Raw genomic sequence first — 19,980 nt, 5'->3', positions numbered from 1 at the left:
ATTTGCACAATTAATTATAGGGATGTAATATTTTCATGTAATAAATTCATTAAAGCACAATTTGTGTCTTTATTTTGTTTGTTAGAAGTCCAAAATGCAGTGGCTCCACCCTGTTGCTTTGACTAGACCAAGTCTCAGAACCACAGGTTCACTTCAGCCTCAGGCTTAAATTATTTACAGTCCAAACAGTAGTGAAGTTGTTCTTTTGTTAATTAAAAAAAAAAACACTAATCAAGCGTGAAGTGGCAAATCAAAAATAAGGTAATGTAAATATAAATCAACATTAAACCTGCTGCACTTAGTAAATTTCCTCCACAGATTAATACCTGGCTTCATAAACCTGGAAAGCTGAGACATAATTATTATTAAAGCTCACATCAGTGAAGCGCCGGGACCAATCACAGCCTAATGATTTGTTTAACGCGCGTGTCGGACGCGTCGCCCCCGGACGCGGCGGCCTCTCGTTGCGTTCTGGTGCGTCGTTTTCCTCCGCGTGAGCCTGAGGGAGAAACAAAACGCGGCAAACGTATCTGGGCTAAAGCGGCGCGCGCCAACAAAACGTCCGGCAGCGTGGAGCGTGTGTGTACGCCGAGCTGCCACAGGGGAAGCAGATAAATGCTTGAAATATGAATTATTTGATCGTTATCTGCCGGGCTTAGCAAAAACAAAACTGAAGCTTGAAAGAGCTGAAAGGAACAAGGACGAAATGTTCCGGTTTTGAATTTGAGAAACGCTGAAGAAAAAAAAACCAGCATAGGGATCATGTTTTTCATTAGTATTGATATTTCGTGGATCTCTCTTTGCATTCTGAACTGAACTTCTCACCTTCTTTTGCACATCCTGTTGATTACAGTCAACATTCTGCAAAACATTTGTTGATAGCTGTTGATGCAACAGCTATTTTTGTATTTTTTTTTTTTTTTTGGTGCGTCCCAAGAGTCTGGTCGTTCTGGAAAAGTTCAGAAAAGAATGCTGTTGCTGAAAAACGGCCATAAACACATCACCACCAATCAGAGGACACTGAAGTTGAAGCCATGTAGTCCAGATGCAGAGAGCCGACACCCCTAACATGGCAGTGGCCTACAAACCTGACCAGGACTGGACCAGAACTCCAGCAAACTATTGTGAGAAGCTTGTGGGAAAAGTTCTTGGCCCAAGTCATACAATTTAAAAAAAAAAAAAGATATTCCGTCCTTAAACTAAGCAAACGTATGTAAACTTATGAATTGAAAGAGCAAAAAACAACAAAAAATTCTTCTGGCTAAGTTTTCTGGCAATCGGCAAATATGAATAATTTTGATAATTCTGACTAGCCTAAAACAAGAACAGTTTGGTCTGATTTTAACTTCAGACGATGAGCAAACTCTTCAGTCTGTACACGTCCAAAGCTGATAGAGACGTATCCCAAAAAAAAACTCAGGGTTGTAATCATCGCTAAAGGTGGATGGAAGGAAAATGTTATTTCAGAATCATGTTGCTTAAAATGCCCCAAAAATACATCGAAGATTGTGGTTGAAATGTGACCAAAGGAGAAGTTCAAGAAGGGGTGTCTTTACTTTTGCACATATCGCCGTGAGACGTTTTCCAACCTGCCTCCCGAACGTAAACAACAAAAATGATTGATCGGAATCGCTTTCAACACTACTGGAAAAAAAAAAAAAAAAAAAAAAGATCCACGGCGATCGGTAACAAATCGTCTCGAACGTCAGTGAGCTCATGAGCGACGCCGGTCTGCGTTTTGTTTGCGGATTAATAATATGCGACGATAATAACGCGCCTAAAAATAATCAGTGGAAAGCTTCCATGTTCTTGCATGTGGGGTTATTTAGGAGTCTTTTGCCCCTGTGTTTACACTGCCGTGCTGAGTGTGTGTTTGGGAGAATGTAAATGGGCGATAAATCTGCGCTGACATCCCTCTCCCTCACCCCCGTGCCTCCCCTTCGTCTTCTCTACTTCCACCCCCTCTTCATCCCTCCCCACTTCCATCTCCAGCGTCGGCCTCTTCTCGCACGCTACCGATATGAATCTGGGATTACATGCGACTGACTGCTGCGTGTTTAGGAGAAAGTGGCGGAGCTGTTGCGGATGCCAGGTTGGACGGATGAGAGGCATCGATCGGCGCGTCAGCCCTGAGGACACACTGCCGAAAGAGCATTATAGAGGGTTGAACCGTGTGTCACGGCCCTGTTAACAGCTTCATTGGCCAATGTTGTGTCCAGCAGCGGCCGTTGAAAAGTGCCCTCAGCTATTTATGGAAAAGGTGTGTGGAAAATATACCAGCAACACCCTACAGTATGATAGTGAGACCCAGCGGCGTAGGAAAAGTACCAGGCGTATTATTTTTATCTTCGCTCCTCCCTTTATTTCCCCTCCTGCAATATCCTAAGCTTCATATTTACCTTCCTTGTGTCACTAATGAGTCACACCAGGAAATGTGGTGTCATGGCAACCAAAGTCGTGGATTTCTCTGTTGGCTTAGACGTTTGTCTCCATCAGATCCTTCAGGTCAAATTCACTCCGGTTGGTGTTTGTGTGGCTGCCGTGTTTCTACAGGGCGTAGCTGAAGAATCCGATGCAAACCAAGCCAAAAACCGGCAAGTATACCGGAGAAACGTGAAGGAACTTTCTGGCAAAGACTTTTTTTAAAAAGGGTTTTCCTGTATTTTCCACTTTGTGTCAATGTTTTTGTTGTTGTTTTGTTGCTTTGTGCTGTAAAAATACAGAAAAATTCAATTTTTAAAACTGAAATGTTCGCGAATATACCAAGAGAAGTATGGTAGAAAAATAAAAAAAAGTGGAAAATTTAAATTGTTTAAATAACATTTTTTTTTGTGAATGTACCAAGAGATATATGGTAAATAAAAACTAAGGAAAATGTAAGTTTTTTTGTGTGTGTGTTTTTTTTTTTTACAAATCTTTGTGGATGTATCAAATATTCAAAAACTATTTATGACAAAAATACTTTCTTCCAGTTTGTAAATAGAGTTGTCACACAACTGGTGCTGCCAATTCCTGACATGTTGTTTATAACAATACCACAGAAACTAATCTTTGTTCCCTCGGCACAGGAAAAATTCATTGGTTATTATCTATTTTAATTTTCCTCCATAATTAAAGCCATTACCATTCAGTTTATATCATAGCTACATTTTGACATTATGGCAGAAATATTCATTTTTATAATGACCCAGCTGAATGTGAATAAGGCCTCAGAGTGATTTAGGTGACATTGTTCCCCATTTATTAAAAAAAAAAAAGAAAATCCTCATTTGAAAACGTTTTCATTAAAATTTGCTTGCTCCACAAACCTTTCAGCCTCTACAGGAAGACCTGCTAATTAGCGTCAGTTTTACACTAGCAACCACCAAGAAAAAAAAAAACAAAAAAACAAAAACCATCTTCACATTAGTCACATACACACCAGGCAGTTGCCAGAACCCAACTTCCAGGAAAGCAGACAAAGAAATCAGCTGATATTTAATTATCAATGATGCCACTTTGATGTGTTTCTGTCCGCGGAATCAGACATCAATTTCCTCCGCGCACCGCCCTGATGCGGCCCTGATGCTGTTATTTGGCTACGGAGCGATGTGGTGCCTGGAGCGGTGTCTGCTATTGACTGAAGCCGTCCGCTGGACAGGATGTTCCTGAGTGTCCTCAGGCTCCAGGTGGGCTCCTTTTCTCCCTCTCTCTTTCTCTGACTCTCCGCGGACCTACAGGCTGTTTGTTTTTCCGGCTGAGAGCCGCCATTTGCCCTCCTGCGATCCCAGCCCACCTCCTCACTCCGCCTGGGGACGAATGTAAACACAACGCGAAGACGTTAGCATGTGCTGCTGTATGTGTTTGTTCACCGCTAAATGTGCAAAAATAAAATCTTATCAGAGTATTTCTTTGGTCTAGTTTCTAATAAAAAATATCTTAGTAGACTTGAAATGAGGCAAAAGCAAACTTRCAAGGTACTTTTCAGCAAGATGTCAGAGCTTGTTTTAAGCTAACAATGGCCAACAAATCCTTGATACTGACTACTCCAGTTTTGGCTGTTTGGTCTCGTTTTTGTTGTATTGTTTTCATTATTTTGTCTACCGTGGTTGTTTAACTCTGAAAAATTATAAATATGTAACTTTTATTTTTTTAAAAAGTAAGTATTAAGAACAGATTATTTCTCTTACGGGAAAAAATATATAGCATATATATATAGCATATATATATATTTTTACCAATATTAAGGAATTATTGACTTAAAACCAGCTCTTATTTCTTGCTGAAAAGTTACTTTAGTTTTATCTTTCAAGTTCACTAAGATATTTGCACTAGCAACTAGACCAAAAATACTTGGTGAGATTTCGTGTTTTTGCAGCGCAGGAACCAATTTGGGTCGTCTACCTCCTGCACCTAAAAATGGACTCRGGTTTCATTTTTCTGGCTGCTGTTTACTGAGATACTTAGGCATATGTGCGCAGATTAATTACTCCTTTCGTCCTTCTCCTTCTGCTACTACAACACAGCAGCCTAATGTCTTCACACCATGCAGCCTCTTTACCGAGAAATGTTTGCGCTGTGGACGTGAGAAATGGCCGCGGCTCTCCCGCCAGAGCAGAGCGCGGCAGGCCTGCAGGCATCAGAGACCCAAACAGTTTACACACCGGAACCGCAACATCTTAAACTTCGCACATAGCACCTGTCGTGTCTGCTAAACACTTTCTAACCCATTTAGAGCGGATCGTAAACATTGGCCGGGCCGGCGCTTGCCTAATACGCGTTTCGAGCAGCATCTCTCGGCGTTAGCTCAAGCGGGTGACTAGCACTGAGTCGGTGGTGCAACGGGGCGAAATGCGCCTGACCTTTTTTTTTTTTTTTTAAATTATTTTTATTTTTTACAACTTTCACTTAAAATTCACTCCCTGATTTCCAGGCTGTTTGTTTGGGTCGGAGGCTCGATTTACGTAACCGTGTTCATAACAGAAAGTCAGTTTGATTAGTGGGAAGAGAGGTTAAGTTATTTAATAATATTTCAGGCAGATTAACAGTTCCATCTGTCTGTCCAAAAGCGAGATCACACCCACATATTCCAGTCAGATCCAGATTATTATTATTTTTTTTTAAAAAAGGTATTTTAACATCAAAATTACCAAAATGTTAATATGTGTTGAAGTAAGTGATAATCAAGAACAAAGAGAAAAATTTTATGCAACTTTTTTTTTTTTCTGGTCGCATGTATCTAAAGGTGATGTGATTGTTTAGTTTCTCTTGTTTCTTATCTTGTTCAGCCCAGGACACAATTGGAAATAAGGTTTTTAATATCAACTTTTTATCCCATAAAAATCCGTTGCCAGAGTTCAAAAGCTTGGATAACTAACAAACCGGCACCATACCCAGAGATTTAAAAGCCCACTGCATTGCAGTTACTTCATGAAAGCATGAAGTTGTGCACAAGAATTGATTATAGATTTGGTTTTCTTCTGTTTTACTTTACATTCTGTTGCACTACAAAGGTGCATAGAAGGAAAGACAAAATACTGACATGCATGTAGATTGCAGAAAACTAGTCGGCTACGTTTACACAGCAGGTTTTGATGCTCAATTCTGATTTATTTTTCATTAAATCAGTTTTTTGTTTTTTTTTGGTCGTTCATACTACTTAATTCTGCAACCAAAATCAGACTTATGTGTGAACAATTTACGAGCCTGTAGTGCCCTGCATGTACAGAAGAACAGGACACACGGAGCACCGTTTACAGAAGTAATAATGGATGTTGCTGTTTTTGTAAACACAAAAACTGCAAAATCATGTTGGAAAGCTGTTCAACGTTTTGGGGAAGATGGAGATAAAAACTGTGAAATTCTGGCAGAAATCTTGCTGGAGACTTGAGACCAGTGTGGAGGTTCATCTTTCAGCAGCACAATTACACAGGATGTCACAATGTGTTAGAACAGTCCACTCTTAAAAGGTAGCTCAGAGACTGGATCAACTTTTAGCCACTGTCTCATAAAAGCAGTTGAATTAAGCACTTTGTATATGTAAAAAAAAAAAAAAGAAAGAAAAAAGTTGCATTGTTTGGCAAGAAGCCACAGAAAAATTGTTTCCTTATTAAAGAATGACGTGTTTATGTTTTAGCTTGCTGCAGTCCAGTTCCGGGTTTTCGACGTGACGCCTCTAACATGCTTCAAGGAAAAATCCTGGCTCATCTCACCGATGAATTCTGTAATAATAACYTTTGTTTGCTACATACAATAAATAATGGACTATCATTTARATGTAGCCATCTTATTTAATTATTCAGCTACATACACTTATATAGTTATGCCAGTTTAAGGTACAGTTAAATTTTGGATTACTGGGAAGTACAAGTATCTTAACCACTCGATTGGCTGTAGACTCTTAACCAAGAGTCCATAGCATCTTGGTTAGCTTTTACTGCACACATCAATCTTTCTTTTCAGATCTGTAAGCCTTTATTTAAATTTGCTAGCTACCTCTTAGATACTTCTAGATAAATTCAGTTGCATTACCGTTGCTAAAAATTGGGGTAACAATRTCGATTTTCGAAAGACTCGCCATGCAATTTATTTTCTCAGRTACTAAGGAAATTTCCCTAGATCCCTAGATTGTGTGTTAAGAGAAGCTAAAATCCATCTACCAAATATAGTTTCCAATCAGTCCTTTGTGATTATAGCCCAAAGGACTTGTGGTACATCCTCAAACAAGGACCAGTCTCAGGCAGAAATACATTACAATTGACGTCAACAAGGTAATTGTGTCTCAGTAGTTAGCATGACATAGTTCTTTTCTTGCTCTAAATAGACACATATGCATTACATWAAACCCATAAGATGACATAATTGGTCTGCGGCCCCAACTAATGCTCCATTGACGCACTTCATTATCAATCATGATTATCCAGACAAATGCACCTGGAGAACCGTCCTCTCTGCGACTGTGCCTGTGTGTGAGCCAGAACAGATGAGCAGACCAGACTGCCTTGTCTGCTGAACGCCCCATCCCGTCAGGTCTGTCCCAACTGGCTCTATTTCACTAAAAACACTGGGTCACAGCTGATTTTTTTTTTYCCCCCACATATTCCCTTCCCTTTATACTGGCACTTGAAAAAGTATTCATATTATTCTCGTGTTGGAACAGGAAGGGGCCTTTTCCCAAACTGTTCCCACAGAGAAGAAAGCATGAAGTTATCCAAAATGTCTTGCATTGAGAGATCTCTTCAGCTGAAACTACGGGGACTAAGCTCAACTCCTGAACAACGGCTCCACAACATAACCCCCTCTGCACCAAACGTTACACTTGACACAAACCAATTACTGTTCTCCTAGAAATTGASAAAACTCTAAACTCGTCTATTGGATTTCCAGACACCCTGGCATGAATCTCTCTATGCACAGCTAATCTAACGTCAACATGAAGTTTGGAGGTCTGGTGACTCGACAGAAAGTTGGCAACCTCTGCACATCAGCATTGGTTTTGCTTGGCCTACCACCGAATTGCTTCCACTTTTAATTTATCTATACCTAAACCATCAWATTGAACTGAATAGTATTCCCATCGTACATAAACAGCGATTAGTATTTCTGATCTGCGATCTGTGYTGAAATTCAAGGATTTTCAGGATGCCCCTTCTGGTTTAGGGGCCCCAAGCCGCAGCTTAGTTCACTTCTACCTTGGGCTGATTCTGCCTTGACAGCAGAAGAGATTTGAATTGTAATTCATTCAATTTAGATGAGTGAGCAAATACTTTTAAATGGAAAATGTTGTCATCTGAAAAACGTGAAGTAAATCCGCAACGTTACTAAAACAAAGTCACCACCTGGACATCTTACTACATTATGATGCACATCAAYATCAATGGCTGTGAGAGCTTGACGTATAAATTTGTTTCTCAACTTAGTTTTTCACAACTTATCTTCAAACTAATCTTCGACTGAACCCCAGAAATGAGCATAAAAAGGATCTTCAACTCGTCTTCCTCACACTGAACGCGTCTGTCGCCTCGCCCTGCGACAGACGCGTTCTCCGTTATCTAAAATGTTCCGATTTATGAGGTTTTTGATCTATGTACAGTATTTTCTCTGTAACCTGAACCTCATTTTCAACCTCTGTTATTCAGCCATACAGCGAGGATATATGATCCAATCAGTGCTCTATATTGTCATGCTTCCAGAGCCGAAGAAATGTAATTTCAACACTGTTACTCCCAGTAATTGCCATATATATTACCATATCTTTTTTTTTTTGTTTTTTCTGGAAGTGGATGCTGTCACATTCATTCCACAAGAAACTTTTTAAACGCTTTATCACCCAGGAATAAAAGCTAAATTACCATTCCCCATGATGCATCGTTGAGGTTTATTCCTTCACTTTAAAACAGATAAGTATCTTTCTTCGGTTCGCACGCCTCAGGTATATTGCCTTTGCTTTTGAATCGCCTGCTTCTCCATTTTCACCTGCAGTATTTGTTATGTTTATCTCTGATATCATGAACTGAGCTTAGCTAGAGCCACAGACAGGAACAGTTTGAGGAGCTGATGAAGTAGTTTGACCCTCAAACTTTTCTTTCTTCCCCTTATCACTGATTGTTTTTCACATAATCAGAAGGGTTTTTACAAAACTTACGGTTAACGTAATCTGGCAAATGTTTACATTTTTAGGAGAAAATGAATAATTTAAATTTCGGTTTTATAGGTCAGTAGTTGTGTGAAGCCCTTTTATATGCATTGTTTTTGTTATTTTTCAATCTTATTGACAAGAGAAACTTTCCACATGACTCTGATTGAAAGATTACATAGCCTAGATGTTGAACTGTGCATTGCCCCTTTGACATCCACATCAACTTGAAGTTTCTTGTGATAGTTGAGGACGAGGCACTTCATTTTTTCAGTAAATCCTCCCATTCTTGGCAAAAAGCCTCCAGTTCCTGTAACTTCTTGGGCTGTTTTGCACAAACTGCACGTTTTGAGATCTTCCCCAAAGTGGCTCAATGATACTGAGTTTAGAAAACCTCAATGTTGTTTGCCAATGATGACTTGGTCCTGTGTTCTGATTTATTGTTATAGTAGGAAGTCCAACGACATCATGCAGCTTTTATCAGGTTGACAAAAATAATTTTCCTCCAATGTTTTCTGATAACTTTCTGTCTCCATCTTGCCATCAGTTTTGACCAAGTTCCTTGTGCCTGTGTCACAGCCTAAAATAATCATTGCCCCACCTCTATGATTTACAGTAGGAATGGTTTTAATAATAGGGTTTTGTTGTCCTTAAGCATGTTGAACAGCTACAGAAGCCTATTTTTAGAGAATCCCTGGTGTCAGCTAACATTACTTTGGGTTTCTTTTTGCATCCCAAACATTCTGTCATGTGAACACACATTTTTTCTTAATAATTTACAAAGATATACCTTGCTGGTCTCTGTGTGTACAGGGCCACTGAAGCCTTGGACATTTCTTGTGAGTATGTTAGCGAGGAAGATTAGAAGTGCTTGTCAACAAAAAATGGCGTAACCCAAGACATCCAAGAGTACGTGAATCGTGGTCTTAACAGTCCATATATTAAGCTGTTAACTGTAAGTATTTATATTATCTACAGTAGGAACTGATAAGTGCTATGTTAGCAACAGGAGTTGTGGTCAAAGTATGTGACATGTCAATGAGTGAGTGGCAAGTTGTGGAGATTTTAACAACACCTCAGTCTTTGCATTTACAGTTCAACAGTTTTCAGCTGTTCTATGAAAAAAGACTTGCTCTTGGGAAAAACAGATCTTGTTTTTGGTTTTAAAATAATGTGGAAAACACCTCATCCCCTCCAGAGTAGTGGAATACTTCCAAAATAATAAACCATGGATAACCAGTGATCTGGAAGACTTGCTGGACAACAAAAAGGTGTTCCAAAAGGGAGACGGAATCAATGAAGAGTGTACGAATTCAAGATTATATTGTATTATTATTTGATCTACCGTGTTATGCCAGAAACTAGTTTCATAGGTGGTTGGCTCCACAATTTTCTGATGAAAATGACACAGTTTAGAAGATGAAAAGATAGTTTCTGACCTAAGGAGCACCACAGGGAACTGTATGCTCACCATTCCTTTTCACTTTGTAGATACCAGGTTCATAGTACAAGTCAAAGGCCTGGATGACTCTACAGTTGTGGCTTGTGTTTGAGATGGACAACAGACCTTATAAAGAGAGCTGGTGGACCACTTTGTGGACTGGTATAAGACTAAAAGTCTTGGGTTAAGTGTGAACAAAAGGATAAGATTGTAGATTTCATAAGAAAGAGGAATATATCAAATACTATTTCCATCATATTAGAAGTTGTAGTGGTGATGGAGGAATGTAAGTATTTGTTTGTCCACCGAAGACGGCAGGCCGAACTGAAGAGGCAACAGTGAAGCTGTATACACAAAGTTATAGAGCAGAATCTTTGTTTTTTTCAGTATTTATATTTCAAAAAACAGAACAATCTCACTGATTTTATCCCAAACTAACAGAGTGAGATTCAATATTAGGACTAGAGTGTCCTCAGTCAAAAAAAACAAAACATTTTTGTTGAGATTTTTTTGTTTAATTAAAACAAAGTCAAATTTTGTTGTGCAGCTGCAATTGAAACAAAAAGGTTAGTTTAGACATCAGTGTGCAAACATTTACACCTAAAAACAACCCATAAAAAATAGTTGGTACACCTTATTCCTCGCAAACGATCTTACATGTACCGCTGCATAATTAATAAAGGCTTCTGCTTGTAAAAGAAGTTTAATGCGCGACATCCGGCCCCGTGCTGTCACCTCTGGCGCTCTGCTCCTCCATTTTCTCCCCTGTGTTTGGCTTCAGTGCACTTGGTTTAAACAAAGATCCCCATTAGTGTCAGAGATGCTGTTTGATGCCCCTTAACTAAGTGGGATAGTTAAACAGAAGGAAAGGCTCAGTGTATTCCCCGTCTCTCCAGAGTACAGGTGGTATTTGCTGGTGCTTGCATGGCTGTATTATGATTTTTTTTAAATAGTCGGTAGTTCTGGGAATGATAAACCTTTAATCGTAGGTTTTATAGGTGATCATTTGCTTCTGTGTGATCAGTTTTCCTGGACGGCAGCAAGTACAGTTATACAGGCAGCTCCCTCAGGAACTTGTCTTGATTGGTTAGGGGCTGACGGGGTGGGAGAGGCGCTCCGTCTGCTCCCAGCTGAGCCGAGTCTATAGGGAGTACAGCCTTCACAGCCTCTTCCTCATGGAAAGATGAGGTCTTCATCACCGATAATCCTCCTGCTCTGCGACCAGCCACTTTCAGATGTCCTTCAAACACTCCTTCCACAGATTTTTGGATCCAGAAGACATTTTTAATACCTAAAGCTGGGAACCCGGTTGAGTGAGCACCACACCATGGTTTTCGATGATCACCCTCCAACCAAAACCCCCACCAGTTCTTAAAAGGATTTTACGCTAAAGAACAAGCGAGTTCAACCACACCTTGACCTTCCACTGTGCCGGGATTAAGTTGGAATGAGCAAGGGGCCCTGAGGAGTCGGCGGAGGAGGTATGAGGCGTGGGATCAACGAAGAGAGCAGGAATCAGCTGCTTTCCATGTGAACTTCCAGCACCATGCCAAACCTGCTGGCAGCCCAGCACAAGAGGATCAAACTCCTGCTTCCTCTACTTCTAATGGTCGTCATCGAGCAGGTAGTGTGCCAGCGAGGCAATTAAAACTGGATTATGACACATAAAACACCAAAGAATCATCTTTAGCTCCTTTCATTAACTCTGTTGGTTCTTTTCAAATGATAGAATACATTTTCTTAGGTGAAAGAGCTCCCATTATACTATATATTGATGTGTAAGTTTAATCTATTGGAATACCAGACTGAAAGAATAAAAATGGAAAACAGATAATAGGTGTTTTTTTTTCCTTCTGAATGGTTTTTGTCAATGAGTTTTGGATCAGGTTGCGCTCTATCAATCAGCTCACACATGAACTTTCTAGCAGAACAGAAATCCGAGTGAGCCTCAGCATTTGAGGTCTAGATGCTGCATTTGCGCTAACCTCACAAGAAACAGAAAATCAGGACTGCCTGGTCATAATACGAGAGGAACTTTGATTTTTAATCAAACCAGGTCAAACACAACAAGCCAGAATTATAATGAATGTCATTACATATAGTATGGGAAAAAATGCAGGCATCCATCTTTAAGTGAGATCATTTGGTAAATGGTCTGAGTATTGGTCTCAGTTTTCCCTTTGCCACTGAAATCCATCCTGATCAAACACTGCCACCTAGTGGACCAATTTGGATATTGCAGAATCAATTTACATGAGATCAGTCAACGAAAACAAGACACGGAAATGTCCCATCAAGACAAAAACATGTTTTATGATCTGTTGGGAATTAGTATCACCAATTTATTTGAAGTTGGTTGCAGATTTTTTTAAATACACTTTCCATGTTTATGTAAAATAATATACATCTGTAAGGACTTTTGTGCAAGAAGGTTTCAGCCTTTAATACTAGACCTTGACCTACAGGGTTCAATAACGTGACATTGTGTTTCATTTCCACACTTAAAGAATAAATTCAGTTCCATCCCATACCTCTTTGTAAAAAAGAAGGTGTAAATCTCTCCCCATCAATCTTACACTGTACCAGAGACACCCGTCTCTTATCCTTCACCCTTACTGTCATCATCTTCGTTCTGTTTGTCGTTCTCCTCGTCTTCAGTCCACTTTCTCCTGATTGTTCTTGCAGCTCGTCATTTTCATCAGTTCCTGGCTCGTTCCGTCTGCTCCTTTGTTTCCTGAAGGCATGTTGAATGAGACCGAATCAGTTGTGGGAATCAAATATCAGGATTTCTCACAAGACGATAAAATAAATATATTTATTGGTTCACCATTGTCACATGAAAATTACTTTTTCTCTTTGTTGTCTCAGAGAAAAAGTTAAATTTTGTCATAATACTAGTATATAATTATTTTTAAAAAACAATCAAAATTGCGGATTTATTCATATGTTAGTGTCAGTATATTGTTTCCAGACAGAAAAGGACCAGAAAATTGTGTTTTCAGACTTCATTTGTGTTACTAACGACAACAGATGTTAAAGTTAGTTTGATTATGGCTTGGGTAAAGTTGGTAACATCATTATTTATTGACTTTATTTAAAAGCTAAAGATGCTGAATAAACACTTGATAAGTTTAGAGTTTTCATTAACCCATTGCGTATATTATTGAATATATTTTACCTATTTACAATTCAAGTCTTTGTAGCGTAAAAATAATAAATCAAGCTGGTTAAAAAGTCAGACCATCTGGTTTTGCTAGAGGTCAGCTATTTAACTGGCACCTTATTCACTGTAAATGATTATTGGTTCCTTTTGTTTTCATACTTCCAAACAGGGATTCTGATTATTTTTATGTAAGTCAGTAAGGAATTTGTTATTTCAGATGCATTGGGAATATAAAATGTCGGACCAATCAATTTTTTCCTCCTGGTATCCTGAGCTCAAACATCACCTGTCGCGTCTCTGAACCTCCTATTTACCGAGCTAAGCACTGTCAATACCTAATTCATGTAAATGCTGCTTAAATGTCCAGGCAACGACTGAATTACAACATTAGCTAATCTCCTCCTACAACATGCAGATGCTCTGTCTGCGCTGACGAAGAAGAACTCAAGTCAAATTAAAGCTATGATCAATCCATCATACAATTTGGACAAATTTAAAAATGAAGGAGAATTAATGTAAGTTAAAGTAACTCTGAATGTAATTCTGTCGTGTCGCAGTGGAGAACTATACATTTTACACGCTTATTTGTGCGTAAAATGCTTCCCAATTATAATCAACAGCCACACTTCTCGTTTTTCAAGGTTTTGATTTTCATTTCTTCACATTTAGAACCATTTAAGACCTTTTCAAAGCGTCACAATAAAAACTCTAACTTCCTTAGTGGAAAACAAAAACCTTTCCACAAAAAGCTTCATGTATTTCTATCCCTTCTAATTAATCATCATCACTGTCGATGCTTTCAGTGGGTTTTTGCAAGAAAAATGAAAACACCTGTCACGAGTGCATAATACTGTTACCTTAGGAAATTGAAAGTAAAGACATATTTATTTTATCCAATTCCTGGAAGTTGTTTTCCAATAAAACATTGAGAAACCCAGCTTTATGAGTTTTCTCTTCTTTTGCTGTGACTCTGCAGAAAGCGACAGCCTCGTTGCTCGAAAGCCTCATTTCTAAACGCACGGAGTACTGGGAAAACTGCAACAGCACCCTGACTTCTGCTCCTTTTCCAGCAAGTGGTGAGCAAACGGTGGTGATTTATGCATCTCAGACGGACGGCCTAGACATAATGTTCTTTTTCTATTTTTAGGCAACTACTGTAAAGGAAATTTCGATATGTTTGTGTGCTGGCCCCATTCATCTCCGGGGAATGTGTCTGTCCCCTGTCCTCCCTTCTTACCGTGGATCACCGAGGGTAACGTGTTTAACACCTAATCTGATCTATGAGGATAAATCTGTTAGTCTGAGTTCCGATGCTTCCTTTCACCATTGATTCGTTTTGAACGGGTGTCGCCGTTTATCACCACGCTTTCTCCTCTCAGGAACGAGTGTCTTTAGTGCAGATGGATGTTTAAAACTTTGAAAAATATTATTTTCAAATCTACGTTTGCATTAGGTTGACTAACGTTCAAGGTTTCCTACACCTAAAATTAATTACGCTTAATTGTCAACACTGAAAAAAAATTGTCTGTACTCTATTTCCAACTCCTTTGGTTTTTTCTTTTCAATATTTTAAACACCGTTACCCAATAAAACTAGTGTAAATACCCATGAGCAGCTAAAAAGCTCATTGAAATGTATTGAAAGTTTTTTCCTCTTATCAATTTGTTGTGTCAAAAATGATGTTGACTGTTTTTGTTGCGCTTTTTCTCTTGTTGCTTCAGACGGCAACAGGAGGGCGTATCGGGAATGCTTGGAGAACGGCAGCTGGAGAAAGATGGAGAACTCCTCAGATCCCTGGCGAGATGATTCTGAATGTAAGGAGGACCAATACTTTAAAGACAAGGTAGAGGGATTTTCCTTTGTTTTAAGAACCTTTACTCTTTCAAATTTCACTTTGTCTTTACAAATGAATCTACAAGCCCATTTCATGACAATTAGATTATTGTTAGAGCGTAAAATCTCTTGTATTTTGCATCCAGGAGGACGAATTGCTGCGTCATTCCGCCCTCCGGCTCATCTCTGTCATTGGCTATTCCCTGTCGCTGTTCTCCCTCACTCTGGCCACTCTGCTCATGGGCATGCTGAGGTCAGTAGGTATTGGAGGGTGACTCCATTGGTCATAAAGATAAAGTTAGCATTTTCATTGGACATTGTACTTTAGCCCAACTTTGAAGGTTTGTAAGACAAACGCTGGGTTAGAGGTTATAGAAACATTAGCCGTCTTTCCCACCACGGTCATTTTAAAGGGAAAAGGATTTTGGCCTTTTCGAAGAAGCCTGGGCATGTGTGGAAGTTGTAATTTTCATCTGTGTTTTAGCGGGGCTGTGCTGCGCATTCACTCGCTTCAAACATATGGAGAGCTACAGCAGTGAGTGATTAACAAGACCATTGAGCTGATCAGTCATCACTAACAACGTTACGAACCACGAGGCAGTCTTACCTGTAGCTCCATTATTTCCATTTCCTCCTACGCTACGGCCAGCGCCCTGGTTAATGCTGTTAGAGTTGCGCAGGAAGTTCCGATCAATGCTCCCGTATCTGCTTACCAGGAAGCTCCACTGCACCAGAAACTACATCCACATGAACCTGTTTGTGTCATTCATCCTGCGGGCGGCCGCCGTCATTTCGAAAGAAATCATCTTCCATCTCATGTACTCCAACCTGCCCAAGGACGACCCCGGGTGGAACTCCTACTCCAGCTCTGCGGTACTCTCAACGCTGCCTTGTTTTTCATGTAGAAGCAGGTTTGACTCGAACAGCTTTTGCCTCATTCGTCCAAAGCGTACCGCTTCAGCTCAATCTTCTCCCTCAACAGATAGTGCTGCTGTGCAAGTTCTCCAAAGTGTGCTTGGAGTACTTTGTGGCGTGTAATTACTTCTGGCTCTTGGTGGAGGCCATTTTCCTTCACACGCTGCTCTTCACTGCTGTGCTGACCAAGAGGTGCCTGTTGAAGAAATACATTCTGCTAGGATGGGGTAAGTCACGGGCACGTGCAGACTTTGTTACAGGGAAGCAAGGCTTTAAAAATATCAGTCTATAGTTTTATAATTACTATGTAGAATTGGTGTCATTGGGCTCCTTAAATCACCATCAATTGTGCGTTGTTGGACGGTCCATTGGTTGAATACCCAAACAGCCTTCCTGAATTTACACCTTGTTCCGCCTGGAAGAACTCATGATTATGAGACATTTTCTTACTTTTTATTACCTCTGTATCACTGAATAAAATCATTTAATAGTAAACGCAAAACAACTAAAAACAAAAATATTTGCACTGTAACAGAATTGACATCATATCTAAAGCCTCTGAGATCCAACTCTAAGCTAATGTACTCTGGGAAATCAGCATATCTTGCTTCTGTCATGTTCCAGGGACTCCCGTCCTGTTCGTGACGCCATGGACTGTGGTTAAGATTCTGTATGAAAACACGGGGTGAGTGTTTGAACGCATGGAGTCCAAGCTTCTCCTTTAAATGATTACCATGCTCTCTGTTCACACTTGGCGCTTCTTTCTCTCTCAAGGTGCTGGTCAATCATGAACAGATGGTTCTGGTGGATAATAAGAGGCCCGATTACCCTGTCAGTGCTGGTAGGGGATGTTCCTCAGGCCACTCTGTGGTGAAGTTGACTTCAGGAACTAACTAGATTTCTGTTTGACTGAACAATGCATTGCTTAATCTGGATGTTTGCTATAAAGGAGAATCATGTGACGATGTGGTGATGCAGCTATAGTCACAAGCATATTTGATATTTACTATTTTATTGCTAATAAAGGCGTCCACTTGTCATGTTTGACGTTATTGGTCATTTTCCACTCTAGTCTAATGCGATGCGTTTAAATGTACCATTAATATGTTTTTGCAGGTCATTTTTTTCATATTCATCAAAATTCTGATGCTGTTGTTGTCGAAGCTGAAAGCCGATCAGGTGAAATTCACTGACTACAGATACAGGTACTCCAGCCGCTGAAGCCAACTCTCGGAAAACAAGTTTGACGTTGACATTTAGCTCCAACGTATATAAGGTTCCTGATTTAAATAAGMTGGTAAAATGTTAATCCCACATCTCGAATTTAAATGTCACACCCATAAATTGTGGGCGTAAATGTCACCAAGGGAACAAAACCAGTGTACATACTTCAGAAACTTCTTTCCTTTCTCTACTGCAGTATTTTCTGCTTAGCTAAATTATAATAAATCTGATCGGACTGTTTGTGCTCTGCAGTTTGGCCAGGGCAACGTTGGTGCTGATTCCCCTGCTGGGAATCCATGAAGTGGTCTTCACAGTGCTGATAGACGAATGTATGGAGGGCAGCAGCCGCTATGCCCGGAACTTCATTAACCTCACTCTCAGTTCCTTCCAGGTAGTACAAAAACAATCATTTTTGTACACAGAGTGTTCGTTTTGGTTTTGTTCACCAACATCATCCCGCTCTAAAATTTATTCCATGCATTTTTCAGGGATTCTTGGTTGCTGTGCTGTACTGTTTTGCTAATGGAGAGGTATGGTTTTGGTCACAGTATCGTTCTATATTAGGAAGGAATAGTTAGGTTGGGTGTAGCAGTACATATATCAATCTATGCCGTCACAGTTTGGTGGACGCAATTATATGGGGAAAATATTAGCAATAAACAAATATTTTTTTTAAAATAGATCAAATTTTCTTTTACTTTGGTATCCGCCATGATAGGTGGTAATGTTCCCACACTAAAGCTAATGATAATAATGACAGACATGAGCTTAGAACCAACCAAGCAGTTTGAAATCAATAGTCTGAAAACAGTTCTGGATTGTGATCAGTGGTTTCAGTGGGAGTGCAAGGGGTACATACAGGAAGCCAAATGCGTCATAACTTTCCCGGACATTTAAGATGTCCTGTTACAGCTCTAAAAACTTTAAGTTACTTGTAGCTTACTGCTAATGTGAGAGGGAGAGTTACTCTCTAAAGAGAAATGTAATTTGCATAAGCACACAGCTACAAAACTGTAATCAAACTTACTACTGAGAAATCTAGCTGTTTAAGTAAAACGTTACAGAAAAAGACTCAAACTTGCAGCGAATACCATGGTGTAGTAATGTACCGACAGTTAATATGTAATGCTGTTTTCTTGTAGGTCCAAACTGAGCTGAAAAAGCGCTGGCAACTGTTTTTGTTCACAAACCACTTCAAGGTCCGGACCTGTTTTCGAGGAGCAAATCTCAAGCACCTTTGGAAGTGCACCCGGCGACAGCACAGGAAGCGCTCTCGGCAGTTTGACTCCTATGGCGAAGGCGCCGCTTCGACTGCTCGTCCACACCTCCTCCAGGTGGCCGTGCAAGGGGGAAGTAGGCCTCTTGGACTCGGGCCACTTAAAGGCCAGGGACTTGAGGGCTACGACTCAGCAGGGCTCGACTTTCTTACCAGGAAGAGTCTTTCCAGTAGTGATGGTGAGATGACACTGGGAGAGACGATGGAGGAGATCCTGGAAGAGAGCCAGTTCTGAACTCAGTTGGTAAAATCCAACCAAATTGGAGTTCAGACAATGAATGTATTCTCCAAGTAGAATGAGCCAACTTCAGGGGATGGGAAAATGAAATGGTTTTAGAAATGCAGTTTGTTCTACCGAGACTTGTATTACCTGTACAGAAAAAATAAATTCCAGTTTATGTGGCAAGGATTTAGTTGCCTATATATATCTCAGTGACGTGCGGTCAGGGAAAAATAATGGAAAAATAATATATAATATAAAATCATTTATATTGCTATTTTCATGTACTATAAAGTATCTATTTTTTACTTAGCTTCACCAATTCTGATTATTTTTTCTTCAAAATCGCTGGATTTTTGCATTTTCCCATTCAAATGCTCAGAAGCGAAGTCAGTGAGGCAGCAGCGAGCTGAGCGAGCTGCGAAATTAATACCTACATTTATAAGTTTCACTGAGTTAACGCGGCTCTGGATGACATGTAAATGATTAGTCTTTTTGCCCCCCAGCGTTGTATGCATGCGCGAAATTTCCGTAGGTCCAACAACATGGATGGTGTCTAAGTCATAAGTCAGTGCCTCACCAGCAATGAATCTCACCGCACGTCACTGATATATCTGGGGGTTGTGGTAAAGACTCTAACCCTAGCTTTAATTCTGTGCACAAAATGGTTATGTGATGCAGCCACAAAGACTTTTACTCACGAGCCACTCGAGCCAACCACCTACTGTGACACTTACCTTAAAGAAGCTGGCATTGCCAAACCAGCAACAGACACATGTATCACTGGTTACGATGGAACGCTGCTCCAAACCCCAACCTCCATCGCATTTTTCCCTCAAACTCGGCTCTCCGACTACCTCCATTATCGGCTTTAAGGAGCAACAGCGGCAGGTCTCCAAATTAATACTACCGTGGTCTTTCCCAAGGTCACACAGAGACAGTATAAAAAGCATCTCAGCCTTGGCTCGTGAAAAGTGCTTTTCAATCCTTGTCATTTTCTGCAAAAATACTGATTTCAACACAAGGAGTGAAGGAAATGAAAGGGGAACTTGGAACTTATGGTATTACTTCATGGTAATATGGAAGACAGCCTATCTGTGAAAAACGTGGACTTCATTGGCTCCTTCTTGTGATTCACTCAAAGCCTCATGTAGTGTCCACCCAGAACCAATCACTGCAACCTCTACAGCTACTGCATCCATCATCTTCTGTGAAAAGACAGACATGTAATTTGCCTCTTTTTTTCCCCCCCTTGATTGTTGGATTATTCACATTTTCCTGTGAATTATCTTCA

At 40.1% G+C, this 19,980-nt stretch overlaps 1 protein-coding gene across 2 annotated transcripts; it reads left to right on the top strand.

The window, feature by feature from the left end:
* The first annotated feature begins 3,168 nt into the window (after nucleotides 1–3,168).
* glp2r (glucagon-like peptide 2 receptor) lies at nucleotides 3,169–18,951 on the top strand. 2 transcript variants are annotated; one of them, XM_008437753.1, is made up of 13 exons: nucleotides 3,169–3,668; nucleotides 14,195–14,294; nucleotides 14,366–14,470; nucleotides 14,940–15,061; nucleotides 15,198–15,304; nucleotides 15,768–15,924; nucleotides 16,034–16,193; nucleotides 16,591–16,651; nucleotides 16,741–16,807; nucleotides 17,083–17,171; nucleotides 17,443–17,581; nucleotides 17,679–17,720; nucleotides 18,333–18,951. In XM_008437753.1, the coding sequence occupies exons 1-13, from the start codon at nucleotides 3,642–3,644 to the stop codon at nucleotides 18,699–18,701; spliced, it is 1,545 nt and encodes a 514-aa protein (XP_008435975.1). In that variant the 5' UTR covers nucleotides 3,169–3,641; the 3' UTR covers nucleotides 18,702–18,951. The 2 variants fall into 2 exon arrangements, with proteins under 2 accessions (XP_008435975.1, XP_008435974.1); XM_008437752.2 differs by lacking the exon at nucleotides 3,169–3,668 and adding an exon at nucleotides 11,217–11,679.
* Nucleotides 18,952–19,980: the final 1,029 nt, after the last annotated feature.

Source organism: Poecilia reticulata, linkage group LG19, assembly GCF_000633615.1.
Source record: "Poecilia reticulata strain Guanapo linkage group LG19, Guppy_female_1.0+MT, whole genome shotgun sequence".
In the NCBI taxonomy this organism is placed as follows: domain Eukaryota; kingdom Metazoa; phylum Chordata; class Actinopteri; order Cyprinodontiformes; family Poeciliidae; genus Poecilia; species Poecilia reticulata.
Note: the sequence above shows the minus strand (reverse complement) of the source record. Positions and strands in the feature narration are given on the sequence as shown.